Here is a 16,068-nt window from a genome sequence, read left to right as displayed (position 1 = left end):
GTTTCAGTGTGTGGCTTTGAAACTGTCATACACTCAAATTTTAACTTATGTTTTTGGGCATTTAAATACCCCTTTACAGCATTGGAAACCAAAATATTGTGCTGATGCATGAGAACCAGAAAGTGACACTGACCAACTTAACTGTTGTTCCTGCAATTGACCCAGTACAGCATATATGGTGAAAAGCTAACTAGACTCTGAAATTTTCATCTATAGACCTCTCAGCTCTTAGTAAGAGAAAAGAGGGATCTTTTAAATTACTTTCATCTTCTGTATTGGAGTACAAAAGGCACAGGTTTTAAAATGGCAGCCACTTAATAATTTTCTTGAAGGGCAAGTTTTTAATTCCTCTTTCCTTACAAGATATCTTTTCAGCTCCTAAGATCTGTTTTATACCAACTGCTCCTCAAAGCAGAAGGTGAAAGTCTGCTTCACTGAGAAGGGTCTGCATTATCGAAGAAATGTCACTGAATCCTCTTAATCTGGGATGGTTTAATGTAATGGGCATAACGTTAGTCTTAAACTAATTAATTAACATTTTTTACTCATTTATGGTCCTCGGATTCAATATAAATAGTGCCTTAAAATAAAAATTGCTAAAAAACCTCACTGACTTGAAATCTTTAGTGTGCAAAGAGACTGGAAGAACTCCTGAGGGCAGTAATTTATCTCAGGGGATCAGCTGGGTTTTAACTCATTGTGAAAATTCTGCACACTTCTTGTTCGCTCTATAAAAAATGCTCGAGAGAACAGTCACTTGCATTTCTCAGATATGAAGAAGAAAGAGCTGCTGTTTATATGCCACCTGGCATTTCAGAACCTGGGAGTAAAAGCCTTTAAATGCGAGAGCAGGTTTTCTGAAGGCCACTTACTGTCGTTCTCTTCTCCCCTTTCTCCAGTCTCTCTCATGGAAGAAAGTGAAAGCTGTTGAATGGAAACCTAATGTGTCTGCAACTTTATGTTCATGCTCTCTCTCAGGCCTGAAACTCAGCATCGAGGCCCTGCTACTCATACAGAGAATGATCTCCCTGAACAAGAGGAGGAAATCCTGGGATCAGATGATGATGAACAGGAGGATCCAAATGATTACTGTAAAGGTGAGAGGTTGCCTCTTTAGACTCATGCTAAATACAGTTTGGTGGCGTTCTCTCCCCAGAGGACATTAAACTGTGGTGTCTAATCTGATATATTTTCTTGGCCAGATCTACAATTACAGACTTATATCGGTATAACTATGTCACTCAGGGGTGTGGAAAAATCCACACCCCATGAGTGACACAATTATACTGATCTAACCGCCGGATGTAGACAGCCCTATGTTGGCGAGAGAGCTTCTCCCGTTGACATAGCTACTGTGGAGGTGGATTAGCTACGCCCACGAGAGAAGCTGTCCTCCGGTAGTCATAGGCACGTCTCCACTTGAGCACTACAGCAGTGCAGCTGCGCCAATGCAGTTAGTGTAGACCCTGTCCCTTGTCTCCTAAGAGGTATGCAGAGCAGGAGAGAGTGGATAAAGAGAATCTGTCAGAATGGGAAGCTAATCTGTGACTACTGTGATGTGGATATTAGAATTGTCAGTCGATAAGATTCTTCAACTTTTCCACTCTTGTTAGTGAGGTCTCCCATCACTCAGGAAGAGGTTCCTTTTGGCTACCAAACCAAGCCAGGATCAGCTTGAAATTTTTACCTCTAAGATGTGGGGATAAGTTTGGTCCTCGCTGTTCTGTCTGTGTTAACTTGCATACTTTGCACTCTGATCATCAGGACACTTGACAAACCCATTACCCATCTGCCTCGAGGAGGAAAGAATTAGCTGAGCTCTTTCTGGAAGGCGTGTTTGTCAGCTGTGGAAGGGAGATGAGTCTAAATTCTGAGACTTTAATCTCTGCTTATGGCAGCATTTTTTTGGAGTCACATTAAGATGGCAAAGCCATGCAGCTGCAACTACCTAGTCTGTCCCCTCCGCCACCCGTTTTTTTAAAGGTCATCTGAAAGGCTCTTTACCTGTCCAGACCTGAGGGTTCTGTTTTTAATGCATCATTTAAGGATGTCACCAGTGCTCAGATTATTCCCACAAATGAATTTATGGGTATATTTTCTAAAACAGCACACCTAGGTGTCCAGCTCTCTTTGACTTTCAATGGGAATTGCGCACCTACCTCCTATTTTTGCCTTTGAGTACCCCTCTAGGCTCTGCAGCCCACTGACTTTGGTGTGTTACTGGTAACTGGCAGCAACAGTTCACAGGCTTTGGAAACCGTGCTCTAAGGCTGGTTGTGCTCACTCCTTCTGTGTTAATCTGCACTGGTGAAGTGCTAATGTAGCCAGCAAACACTTGCCTAGCAACTGATCCAGGGCATTTGGTTCTCCCAGTGCAATCCCTGAAAGCTGCTGCCCACTCTTCAGTGATAACTTGTCTTTGACAGCTCAGGACACTGACTCTGTCTTCTGTCAAGATGGGTACATGAAAAAAGCCAAGATCAACAAGACACAAATATAACAAAAAAGCACCTTCTAATTTTGAGAACCCTTTTGTTTTCATTTTTTCCTCTGTCCCCTTCCCTTAGGATTCTCCTGAAAAGATCAGAGGAAATGCTTGCACGTTTTGGAAAATAGAGTGGAGTCGGTTATGCCCACCATACTTCTCTACCAAGCTCTCCTTGCAGAGCTCCTCTGGAGTAGTTAAGGGAATGGGAAGAACTCTGGCTATACAGAGAGACCCTGAGCATTCCTGTCATTGGATCCTGAGGGAAACCCATGAAAAACTTAATTCAGCTACATAGTAAAATAAAAACAAAATGAAAGGCGGGGGGAGAAACTATCAAAGAAACGAATGAAAACAATCAAACTTCTTCCCCCCTGTAGCATATTCTGGACCTCTGAGCCCACATATAGCTCTTCATGCAGGTCAGAACCATTCAGTGCAGGCAATTGGAAAAAGCAAAGAAGGGAACAAGTGTTAAGTCTACACTGGTGACCGTAGATATTTATATACTTTGTCCACAGGGCTGTCCCTGACATTTTGGAATGGGTGTAGTAATCCATAGGCTCTACCACACCAGCAGGGAGTTCTCTGCATAGCACTGTATATACTAAAACAAATACATGGGGTAGATGTCCTACTGTGATGGACCCAAGGCAGCACAAGTTACAGTGGAGCACGTATCAACAGTACATGTAGGAAAGTGCATTGCTTTTGGTGTTGATGCCACAAATGGTAGCGAGAGAGAGCACGCCCTGGATGAGTTTGGCCAGGTAAATAACAGTGCAAACACTGACAAACTGTTGTTAAATAGGCTTAATTACAAACACCTGTCTTAAAAGGAGTGTTAAGACTGAAAAGTCAAGCTTTCAGAGGTTAGGAAATGCCAGAAATGAGGTTGTCCATGCAACATTAATTCAGCCCCCTTGTGCATGTGTATTGTGACAGTCTTGAATTATGATCACATTTTTTTCACAGGCCTGTGTCTCATCCAATACATGGTATTGGATGTTGATCACTGTATGGATAGTTATTGAATATTTTTACTTTATCCTTACTGTTCACCAGTGTCTGTATCTTATTTACTGCACACCCTTCTGACCCTGTTTTGAATACAGAATTTATTAATTTCCTTGTGGACTTTTTAATGACACTCATCACCAAAGAAGGAGTTTTCAAATTTATCATCACAACACCTTCAAGATAAGGTGGTGGTACCCTCATATTACCGATGAGGAACTGAGGCATAGAGATTAAGGCCAAAAGTATCTGCTAATCTGAGTGCCTAATTTGAGACCACTAGGGTCTAATTTTCCCCCCAGAGTGCTTATGGGGGTTATACACTTGATCTATTTAGAATAGATCTCCATGGCCTTCAGTTGCAGCAGAGAGTGCTCAGCACTTCTGCAGCTCAAGCCCCAGGTATCTCCAATTGTGTACTCAGGAATTGAGGAACAAATTAATAGCCACTTAGGAGAGATTTCATTTTAAGTGACTTGCCCAGTATATTATTGAAACTTTATGGCAGAAGCAGAGAGAATTCACTTCTCCAAAGTGGCATTCAACTTCCTTAACCATCCTTTCCCTTCCTGCAGTCTCCTGCCTCCTTCACAACACTCACTCCAATTCTGCAACAAAATGAAGTAGGGGCTCTACAGACAGCAACTCATTCACTACACAGTGGTGATTTAATCCCTGAGCAACATCCATTTTGTGCATTGAATGAGGCAGACGTTTTGTGGGGGGGCGAAATAGTATGTGATCATGTTACTAAAGACTCTCAATGCATATGCATAAGTGGACCAAAGAAATGTTGCACAGGAAATCTTAATTATAGCATTTTCCAAATTCCAAATGCTTGATTTTGCACCCTTAATATCTTTATACATTTTCCTGTGTTAGAAGAACATCATTTTGAAAAGAAGCTGGACTCCCACATGAGTCATGAGAATGGTTGGACCCTTTAGATCCACAGCACAAACTTCTGCCACTTGAGCTAATGGAGTAGCTGATAGCAGTAGCAGGCTGTCATCTTTGTGGATCAGCCACTAGAGGGAGATGAAATTTACATTTTTCTAGGGGGTTTCCACAGATACTTGTCATCGGCAAGTATGTTAGACTCTGGAATCCAGGGTTCAATTCCAAGTTCTATAGGATTGTGTGCTCTAATGGTTATAGAGACCCCTCTGTCCCTGTCCCCTCCCGCCTTCTTTAGTTTCCCTGTCCCTGGCTTTTCATCTCTCAGCATGTTTCAGTGATGCTACTTTCTTCTCCCATGCTGCCCAGACACTAGGAGGGAAGACATTGGGAATACAGGAGAGACAATATCACTGCTCTCAGTTCTGGTGTCTGATGCCACAGCTCCCTGGAGCAATTTTAGGGAAAGTTCTAATCAATCCTGGGATGGCTCATGCTCATTTTGCTGGTGAGGATAGTACATGTGCAGTCCAGCCCACACAGGATCTGCTGGAAATGTTCGTGTGGTACAGTTCAGGACCAGTGATCTGCATGACTTGTTAAGTGCTGAATTCTTAAAGCCCTAGGCCTCATGATGCCGTAAAATACACAAGATCAACTGTCGGATTCTCTGGAGAACAGCAATTCTGATAGCAGTTACATAAGTCTTAATAGGCTCCTAAGATTAATTGCCTCGTTCAGTTTATATAAAAAAAGGTTGAAGTCCTCATGAGTAGTGCAGCATGTGCATGGGAAAGGGTTAAGTGAAACTTGCCTTCACATCCTATGGCCTTCCATTAAAATCAAACAGATCCCTTGTGCAAATGTAAATTGTAGTGTGCTCCATGCTGATGTAAGGTGACTAATGTGACTAGTGCATCTGAAACCTTCAGAGAAGTTAGCTGCTGAACTCTTAACACATCTCTGTTCAGCATCTGCAAACAGTTTTCAGAGGCTTATAGTTGGGTCCAATTTGGGGATTTGTTTTTCCCCACTGGGGTAGGAAAAGATTCATCTCTGAAACCAGCATGACCACCTCCTTTGCCTATAAAAGCACCTTCATACTAAATCATTCTAGTTCAACTTTAATTAGAGCATATTTTCATATAAACTTAGTGGGGTTTTTTACAAAATGCCAAGGAGGAAGCAGTGAGGCTACTCTAGCAGCATTCACATGGAGAAAACACTTATGTGCCCATTACGTTTAACTAGCCTATCAAAATGTGTTGAGTGAATTTTTCCTAAGCCTTGGTTCTTGCTCCATCTGTCTGTTCTTTGACATCCATATGATGGTTTGAACTGATAACTTCCCATTTACTTCTTCCAGGTGGTTATCATCTTGTGAAAATAGGAGATCTATTCAATGGGCGATACCATGTGATCCGGAAACTAGGATGGGGGCATTTTTCCACTGTGTGGCTATCTTGGGACATTCAGTAAGGTTTTTGTTCTTTTGCTGGCATTTCTGCCAAGAATCCAGAGTAGATAATCTTTGCACAGATAAGACTAGCAGACTTCCCTTATGATCTTGCATGTGCTGTGCATACAATGTCAGAAAAGATTATTGTATTAGCTTGTGCACAAGTATTAATATTTATGTTGCATGCATGTATGCAGAAAGAATGCTTGTGTGTTCAGCTGTTTCTGTTCCAGCACTTCAGGCCAGTCAAGGTATAGTTTACCTTAAATGTATAAGGCAAGGAAAACTAACTGGATGTTGTAAGAGCCCTAGAGACAGTTTTCACATGAGTGAATTGGAACTTATCTTCCTGTGTTACTAAAGAAGCAATCCTTAATAACCGGGTCTTGGATGTTCATGAATTAAGAGAATTCTGGGGACCATGTCTTTGAATAGGAGATCAGTTATCACTAACTTGCTATGTCTGTGTTTAAGGGGGAAGAGGTTTGTGGCGATGAAAGTAGTAAAGAGTGCTGAGCACTATACAGAAACAGCACTGGATGAAATCAAACTGCTGAAGTCGGTGAGTGCCTGAAGGCAGAAAGCTCTGTTCAGCTTTGTCCATTTTCAGAGTTAATACCCCACTCAGTTTGGAACATGGCTCCTGTACTCAAGGATCATCTCTTGGTTCCATAGTACATGGGAGGAGTGGGTTACAGACTTAACTGACTAGTGTAGTCTCTGACTGGGTCCTATTTTTGTTTGATCCATAAAGGGGTAAAAGTGAACAAAGCTGACAGATTTACTTAAGGAACACAGTCCAGGTTTTAACCTCTTTTACGTGGTGGTACTTTATCTCCTCCATCAGGGACTACCATGAATATTGGTTATGGCCAGGTCCCATGGTCATACAATAATTGAAACTCCTTGCCTCCTAATCTCCACTTTGCACCTCCCAGAGCTGGTGGCTTTGCTTTTCATTTAAGTTTTATTGGTCAGATGATAAAATATTAATGTTATGTGCTGTTTAATGGGTTGTAGGAAAGGTTGGAGACGGGTATGCACCATTCTGGGATCCACCAGCGCTGCTTAGCACAGCTCCTACTTCCCCCTTTCCTGAGGGCCCCTGAAGAGAGGGGAAAACATGTTACACGCTCAGTGATGTCTAGCTCAGGAATTTTATGAAATGATGTTTCTCGTGTTCCTTATCTTCATCCACGCAGGTCCGCAACACTGACCCCAATGATCCAAATAGAGAGATGGTGGTTCAGTTATTAGATGACTTCAAGATCTCAGGAGTGAATGGCTCCCGTATCCTTTTATAGAACAAATGACAGAGCACAGAATTGAATTAGTATAGGAGTTTCTTGTGCAGCTCTCTTGCCAGTGGAAGTGAACAATGTCCATGCAGCTGTTTTACTGTCCAAAACAAATTTCCAATAACACAGACCTCTCCCAGTGGGCCTTATAGCTCCCTGCAGAGAATAGGCCTAGAATAATCCATCACCACATAGGTTTGTGAAGGACAGTGCTGCTGAGTCATGATTTAATATGCAAGACAGCATGATTGCGCTTGATTAGAGCTGAGTGGCACAGTGTTTTGGGGTTTTCCTCTTTCATCCTTGACCAGGCCACATGCAGCCTTTTATTAAAATCTCTGACTAAAAAATAAAGCATTGTACGATATCAGAGATTTATCTGCTCGTGCTGAATGCAAACTGTAGGCTTATAATTTAGCAGCATAGGTGAGCTTCTAACTCAGAGGGTCTGCTTTGGCAGCCTTACAGGCCCAATACAGTTTCTAAAGCGCAACCTTATGACCTGCTTGGGAGCTCTTAATATTGGATTGTCAAAGATCCCATGTATGTTTGTAGTATCAAGAACAAAGGCAGACTCTCAAGTGTTTTGCATGACATGAAGCACTTTACTGGGGTTCTCCATAAAGTGTGTTCTACAATTCTGGCCCCAGAACTTTCCTTTGTACCCTACATCCCTCCTTTTCAGAATGAGTGACTTTCATTTACTTTGCTGGGAGTAATATTGCAGAGGGAGAATCCGACCCTAGATGGTAAGCTTTCTAATGTTTATAGCTAAAGCGAAACACAGGACAGCACTATGAATAAAGTCCAGCTCTGCTGCTTAGCTGCAGTGGGAAAGCATATTCTCTAGAGAGCACAAAATCAGAGCAGCTCAGTCCATTGCTGCAAAGAAAGTGATGGAAACATTCCTGTTAATCTTTCCTTATATAAAAAGAAGAGTCTTAGTCTAATTTCGACTCAATGCTGCTCCTTCTATGTTGCTTTAAATTCAAGCAAGAAGAATGCATATACACACTACCTATGAGATGAAGAAAAATGTCATGAACTTTAAGAGCTAGGCTTTTGAACAGCAAATTCTTAATATTGAATCTGTTGCAGAAGTGGCCTCATCAGTTTATGCCATTTTTACCTATGAAACACACAGTATTGAAGTTCGGGCCTGTGAAAAGAAAAGGAGGACTTGTGGCACCTTAGGGACTAACAGATTTTTTTGAGCATAAGCTTTCGTCAGCTACAAGTAGCTTTAGGGGGGGGAAAAAAAAAAAGCTGGGAGAGAAATAACGTGGCTTGATTTATGGATTGAGAATTCAGCTCTTTGGTCAGAGTTCAAATTTTGCTATAAAGAGATCTGGGGCGAGAGCCAAGATCATTTGGGAATTTGTCGGCTCAGCTAGGCCGTGTGTTTAAATGCTAGCAGCAGTTCAGACATAGCCCATTGTACAGATGGCCTCTTCCCAGAATTTGGGATTACTGCTATGATAACACCGTTGCTCCAAATGAACTGCATTCTTAGCTATTTTAAGTTTTATATTGCCACTAACAGTGTCAGTCATTGTTCTCACACATTTGCTGCTCCACATACGTAGACGGCTACCTGTGCTTGGAAGGAAAGGGAGTTGGTAGGAGCTGCAACATCAGGAGGCAGAGGTAGTTTCTTGGGGTTAGATTTATTTTCAGCACTGTCTAAGAATCCTGGGGGCTCTTTGGGTCAGGATGTTCCACTTTCTCCTTGACCCTACTGCAGATATCTGTATGGTGTTTGAAGTTCTAGGGCATCATCTCCTGAAGTGGATCATCAAGTCAAATTACCAGGGCCTTCCACTCCCATGTGTCAAAAGAATCATCCAACAGGCACGTTCCAGCTCTCACTGAATTAATACCCTGACCCCAGTGAGAACTGTGTTGTGACTGTAATTGCTTTTCCATCAAATGCAGGGAATGAGACTTGAAGACAAATTCATAGTGGTACATGTTTTCACAAAATAACTAAAATAAGTGGTTTCAGTGGTCAGTACCTGCATTCTGTTTAGCTGACGAGGTCTGCTTTGAACAGTGAGTGTGCGTAACATAAATCCCTGCATGCTAGCTATAACAATTTAAACTTAATAGCGCAAAACTGGCTGGCTTGGCTTTTTACCCCTTCCCCTCCAAATCTTGTTGTCCCTGGGGGGAAGGTAAGTCCCCTCCCCTTTCCCACAATGAGTAGTTCCCTTTATAGCTTTATAAGCTCACTCTTCACTGACTGCAGCACTTGTTTATGGGGGAGAAGGAGGACCATGTACTTTCCCCATACCCTTGTAAATAACTAAGGGAGAAATGTTTCTGGGGAGGTCAGATGGGAGGGAGAAGGCTTAGAGTATTAAAATTCAAGGAGCTTAATTCTTACGTACCTGTAGGTTGAGGAATAGAGGCGAAGATAGCATTTTATTATAATTGCCTAGTTAAAGTTGTATGCAAACTTCCTTTTAACTCAGTAGTAACCATGCTCCGGGATAATGGCCTTGAGGTTTAACTTAAAAGAACTTCCTGTTTGTTACCTAGATAACTATAGAACTTGGATTATTTTCTCACCCTTTCACATCTGGTTTGCTCATTATGTGCATCTTTGAATATCTGTTTTCTTCTCTCCTATGTGCAGGTTCTACAGGGTCTGGATTACTTGCACACAAAGTGTCGGATAATCCATACAGATATTAAACCTGAGAACATTCTGCTGTGTGTTAACGAACAGTACATCCGCAGGCTGGCTGCAGAAGCAACAGAATGGCAGAGATCTGGGGCGCCCCCTCCTTCTGGCTCTGCAGGTGCCTTTTCTATGGAAAACTTGCAGAGTCCAAAGAGATTGTAATTGAGCTGACAAGGGAAAATTCTCTAGTAGTTGTCTCAGCATTGGGAAGCAAAGGAACAGCATTGCCAATCATTTCTATAAAGCCAGTTGTAAACTGCAATACTAGTCATGTGTTCCCACAAGAAGCTTGCCAGTGTAAAAACAGAGTACATGATCATTAACACCCACTTTTAATGTTGGTCTGACATAGATTATGTGGTAAGATAGTCATTTATATAGTGCTTTCTGTAGGAGACTTTGAGAATGCTTTACAAATATCATGTTATTTTCTTAAGAGCTGTTTTGAGTGCATGTGGTGGGTCAGCACTCGTGTGTGTTCTATAAAAGCTTACCTCCTTGAGTGCTCTAGAAAGTGGAAAATTCCTTTCTTTATACAATTCTATGGATGTATTTTGGCAAACTCTTGATGAAATATGAGCGCTACCCATTTACCATCTTGCAGGACAGGCCTGAAAAGGGATTAAACTGTTAGAAGTGGTTTCCTGGTTGTGTGAATGCAATATGTAGCTTATGGCAGAGGCCAGGCTTCATTCTTGTTTGGAGTCTCCACGTACATTCTCAACGCTCCTCCTTGGCATCTTCATATGTGCCAGTGCACAGTCCCCAGGAACTGTTGGTTGCTGGCAGGCTCTATGATATGCAAAGTGCAGCTTCTAACTGAGGCCAGCACAGTACAGCTTGGGCTGGCTAGGCGAATAGGCTCCCTCACAGTTTTGGTTTTCTGACTGCCAGGGTCCCAGTTGACATCTTGGCTTAAGCAAGGTGTACAGTGCATGAAGCAAATATCCTATCATGCTGTTACACGCTTTACGTCCCCTTTTTCTGGTCACCAGTTAAGTGAGTCTGCTGTCCAGTCTGGTTAATTGAAGCTTGACTCATCTAACAAATGTTTTGCAGTCTATTCTTTCTGGCAGGTTGCTGCTATCCCTTTTTTGAGAATTGAGGCTTTCAGAATTGGAGGATGCACTTGAGTTTTGTTTCTAATCCATATAGAAATAAGACACTGATGTATTCCCTATCTACATAGGGAAAGAAGGAAGCCATCACTGTTTATTCTTTCAGTACAGCTTTACATTTCAACAGTACCTAGTATCCACAGGGAAACAAAATGAGCTCTGTGGAAGATGTTCCTGGCTTCCAATCATTCTTTATTTTTGCTCATGTGATATCTTTATTGCAGTGTGATTGCAATCTATAATACAAGCATACTAACTTATTTCTCTTTCTCTTCCAGTGAGTACTGCACCTCAGCCCAAACCAGTAAGTATGGTAACTTTTTTCTTCCTTTATAAGCAAGTGTAAATGTGTGCGGTCTACATACATTCAGGTGTACAGCTTGTTTAGAATTGTTTTATGCTTTTGTTCTATAATACGGTAAGTGGTAGGGAATCCTACTTTGAGACCCGAATAGAAGAACTTGAAGTGTGAACAAGTTCAGTGTATGGCTGTTAACACACTGAACATGTAAATTTCTGTGTTACAGGTACAGCTTTAGTCACAGAATGATGTCCAATTACAGTAGTTGTACAATACCAGCTTCCCAAGATCACTAGCATTTTCCAGAGTTCAGTGTTCCTCGAGCATCATCAATCTTTAACTGTGGTTAATGAGGCTGTGTGCTATTAAAGTGGCCCAAGTGGGATGAAGCTTTTAAAAATGAGTGATCTTTAGTAATGTCAGCTATTTTGCAGATATGAATCTGTTCCATGTACTATGACAAAGCTGTTGCTATCTAATCGGCATTTGGCCTGTGAGAGAGAGGTTGCATCATCAGAGTTTACATCTCAAAAATGCCACCAGGATTGATACCTGTCATGGCATTCCCAGTGGATGGTCCCAGGATTGCATGGGTTACGGAGACTGAACTCACTTCGGTCTTTCAGGTCAGGATGGCCTTTTCAGTTCAGGGCTGAAGCCCATTGGCTCAGCAGTAGGTGAAGGCCTTCCCAGCTGCAGTATCTGTTCTGTGGGTGGGACAGGACTTTTCAGTCTCCAGGGTTGTCAGGTGAAGACTTCACACAAGCTCTGAAAGAATTCACTAAAAACTAAAACCTGACTGTAGCTTGGGGTTTTATTAGAATAAATAGCAAGCCAGATGTGTGAGAGAGTTGTCATTTCCCTGCAGGCTGACAAAATGTCAAAGAATAAGAAAAAAAAATTGAAGAAAAAGCAGAAACGGCAGGCAGAGCTACTGGAGAAGCGAATGCAGGAGATAGAGGAGATGGAAAAGGAGGCAAGCCCTGTACAAACACAGCCTGAAGAGCAGGAAGAAGCTCGGAACCCTCTTGAGATGCTCTTAAAAGAGAGCCCACCTGATGAAGGGGTACCAGGAAACCTGGGTATGGATCCAGAATATCACATGGGCCTGCATGCAAGTGTGTGTGCGTGTGCTTAAAAGCACAATAACGTTCCTTCAACCACACTGTTAAAATTGCAGTGTACATCTCTGCAGCATCTCTACTGGCCTTGAATGCTGGCCGCTGATCTGCAGTTGAATTGCCACCGCATTCCACTAACTCTGTATCCATGCTATGGATAGTAGTCTACATTGCAAATGCTGTAGTGTAGACGCTTACAGTGACAGAAGGCATTTTTCTGTCTCGTAGTACATCCACCCCACCCCAAGACTGTAGTGAGATCAGTAGAGGAATTTTTCCATTGACCTAGCTTGGGGGTTAGGACAACCTAACTATGCCACACGGCGCATTAAATTTTTCACAGCCCTGAGGGGGATAGCTAGGTTTACCTAAGTTTTTTAGGTGCAGACCAGGCGGCGGCTATTCCAGTATAGCTATGTCAGTGCAGCCATGCCAGCATAACTCCATAGTGTAGACGCAGTCTACGCTGACAGAAGGGGTTTTTCCATCAGCGTACAAACACCACCTCCCCAAACAAAGTTCACTATGCCGACCTGACCCAAATTGTAGCTATGTCAGCCAAAGAACACCGTCCGTTGACATAGCTACATCAGTCAGGAGTTAGGTTTTTTCCACACCCCTGACCGATATAGCTGTGTTCATCTAACTTAAGTGTAGACCAGGCCTGAGTCTGAGCAGGGACCACGGAGTCTTGTGCTGGTAAAAATGGGTTAAAGAAGCATTGCATTCAGCTGTTCTGTGCGAATGTGCTAGATTTTTGGGCTTACTTAAGGTCTTGCTATAGCTGTTACTCAGTCCATGTGTTATGTTTCCCTGTCCCTTAAGAGTCTTCTGATTCTTTCTTTTCCCTTTCCTTAGATGAAGTTGCCCATGTTCAAGAGCGAAGTATCCTAATGGAAGGCAGCATGGAAAAATGCATACCGGAAATCAACTGCAACGGCATGGTACAAATGACTGCCTTCTCAGACTCCAGCAACCAAGGGTCTGGGAGGCTTGAGGAGGACCTTCATAATGCCAATGACTGTGATGAGCACCCTCTGGCACAGGAAGAGGACAGCTTCCATAGCTGTAATTACAGCCAGCGTAACGGAGACTCGGAGAACAGGTCACAAGAAGTAATGTCGGACTCATGCGTGCCCTTAATTTCTGAGGTGCTAGATTCCATGGTGTATCAGCCAACTTCAAGTGAAGAGCAATCGTTCAATGAGCAGGAGATCAGCCAGTTGCAAGAGAGTATACGTGCAGAGATACCCTCAGAGGATGAGAATGAGAATAATGGCCCATCTGAGAACAAAGGTACCAGAGGACTCCTTTAGGAGATCTGTCCTTTGGAGTCTGTAATGTGGCATTAATAGGAAGCTTTATATTGGCTGACCTGACTCTACCTGAGGCCATCTCTTTGAGCTCTGTCCTGACATCACTCTCCACTCTGATCTGCCTTTGGGGATTCCACTGTTGCAACCTTGGGTTGACAGGCAGTTATGCCTTTTGATGTGATGGATTCCAGAGTGTGTAAACTGCTACCCTGCACTCTCATCCAATTCACTCTGTCCTTCCCAACTTTAAAAAGCACCCAGTTACTTTCTTTTCCGAGTATATTTGTTTATGATCATAGTCATACCTTAAATGGGCACGTTCCCCCTGCTCCCTCACTCTCGTTCAGATATTTTTGTTTTTTAAATATCTGTACATAAAGAACTGTATTGTACATAAAGAATTGGATAAGAGTGCAGGGTTGCAGTTTACACATTCTGGAATCCATGACCGCAAAGGCACCGCTGTCTGTTCAACCCAAGGTTGCATCAGATACCTAAACTAGAGTGAGAGGGGAGAGGGCTGACAGAATATAGGGTATATAGAAAAGCTTGTATTGACATCTCAGTTTTTGCCATGACAGGGCCCAAAATCAACTTTCCTCGCAAGGAATAGCTGGGCTTTACTTTTCTAGCATAAGTTCCTTAAGTAATATTCCCTTCCAGAACAATAAATCCACTTCAACGAAAGTGCAGGTGGGGAGGGATAGTTTTAAACTTGTAAGGAGGAAAGGGCTTCAAGTTTGTTATAGGGTTATGAAAACAGAGATAACCTACTATAAAACTAGTTTGATGGCAGATTCTGTATAATGCAGAAACAAAATTCTTTTGAGACATACCTAAAGGTGTGACTTGGTATAATTTAAATCACATAGATCCCTCAGTTAAACCATGGCTCCTTTGAATCAGGGTCAAGTCAAAGATCTCAGCCCAAAATAGAAAACTGGGAACAATCCTTGTACTTCTCTTATCTTGTCACATTACCCCATTAAAATGCAACCAGGGAAATGTAAGTGAATGTAAGAGCTAAAAAAGAAATTTCAACACAGTATCAAAACTCGGCCTGTACTGAGTCTATTGATGCCTCTCTGGATTACTAGAGAACTGCCTTTCCTGATGCATTTAGGAATCCTTACTAGATATAGTCATTTAATGACTTTTTTTCCCCTTTTTATTTCTCCAGTATATCCATCTTGGCTTGTTCTAACTGTACACTTTAAACTTTGCAGCAGTTGGCATTGCTGCTCTGGGAAGCAATGCTGCAATCCTTGGAATTTAACTCTTGTAACTTTAAAGAAGGCTTCTTTAGGGTTGAGGCTCTCTTAGACACTATCAGAACCTACCAACTCTGCAGAAAGCGTTCTAAATTCTGCTGGTGACTGCACTGTCAAACAGCCAGTCTTAATAAAAACTATTTTAAAAAAGCCAAGCTAACAGAGCTCACAAAACAGCCATCTTCCTGCACTTGCACATCCTCTGTTATGCTAGGATTTCAGTGTCTTTTTTTATTGTGCAATACAGGGGGAGGAGCTTTTGCACATATGTATACTGGGCAGAATATACTAATTAAATCAATTTACTATCTTAATGCCCTTCTGGGGGAGCCTGGGGGGTTAACAGATATTGACTAGAGTTGATGGTTTGTAGCTAGACTGCATGGCGGATAGTTCTGATCATTGACCCGTATCCTTCCAGCATAGAACGATGCCTGTGGGGTTTGGGTGGCAGATGGTGGCCCTGTCCATGTGGATTTAATCAGCTGTTGTGCATATTGCATTTAGGGAAATCCACTGCTGGGAATTTTCTCCTTAATCCCCTTGAGCCCAGGAATGCAGATAAACTCAAAGTGAAGATAGCTGACCTAGGAAATGCCTGCTGGGTGGTAAGTGTAAACCTTTCAGTGTTGAGTGACCAAAGCTACTAATCGGTTTCCCGTTGCCTGGGGGTGGAGGGGGGAGCTGAAGAAGACAATCTGTATTTACTTTAAAATAAAAGGTGCAAAATGTCTATGGTTCACCTGCAATGTCACGAGGGATAAAACTTAATACAAGGATTAAGTTTAGACAGTCCTCCTGATGTTCCTCTACTGTACCTTGTTGCAGCTAGTTTTGCAGCCTGTCAAATCATACACTCTGAGGGAACCGTTTCATTTGTGATTTCTGAGCATGTAAGATAAACTGTAAATAGTTTTGGCCTTTAAAGGCTGTACTGCAGTGCTTCTAAATCCGTTTGAAATCTCAAGCAGGAAAGAACATCTATTTAAATGATTTTAAATAGCAAAACAATTTGGAACGGTCTTTAGTCCCTTGAAAAGTCCTAATTTCAGGATCCTCTGTTTTGAATTGCAACTGTTGATGAGGCAATATCCTAGAA

The 16,068-nt window shown here is 42.3% G+C and overlaps 1 protein-coding gene across 3 annotated transcripts in view; it reads left to right on the top strand.

Moving 5' to 3' along the window:
• The window catches only part of SRPK1 (SRSF protein kinase 1), a 45,539-nt gene that overhangs the window by 18,909 nt on the left and 10,562 nt on the right, over positions 1 to 16,068 (top strand). For 2 of the 3 annotated variants that reach the window (XM_073319885.1, XM_073319886.1), the window contains exons 3-12: positions 979 to 1,097; positions 5,766 to 5,874; positions 6,333 to 6,420; positions 7,061 to 7,148; positions 8,901 to 9,007; positions 9,795 to 9,960; positions 11,239 to 11,264; positions 12,130 to 12,343; positions 13,241 to 13,678; positions 15,477 to 15,577. In XM_073319885.1, the coding sequence (XP_073175986.1) occupies positions 979 to 1,097; positions 5,766 to 5,874; positions 6,333 to 6,420; positions 7,061 to 7,148; positions 8,901 to 9,007; positions 9,795 to 9,960; positions 11,239 to 11,264; positions 12,130 to 12,343; positions 13,241 to 13,678; positions 15,477 to 15,577 (1,456 nt within the window). Of the gene's footprint in view, positions 1 to 899; positions 1,098 to 5,765; positions 5,875 to 6,332; positions 6,421 to 7,060; positions 7,149 to 8,900; positions 9,008 to 9,794; positions 9,961 to 11,238; positions 11,265 to 12,129; positions 12,344 to 13,240; positions 13,679 to 15,476; positions 15,578 to 16,068 lie in introns of all 3 variants that reach the window. The other variant, XM_073319887.1, reaches the window with a different exon arrangement.

Source organism: Lepidochelys kempii, chromosome 21, assembly GCF_965140265.1.
Source record: "Lepidochelys kempii isolate rLepKem1 chromosome 21, rLepKem1.hap2, whole genome shotgun sequence".
Lineage (NCBI taxonomy): Eukaryota > Metazoa > Chordata > Testudines > Cheloniidae > Lepidochelys > Lepidochelys kempii.
This window is presented reverse-complemented; position numbering and strand designations above follow the sequence as displayed.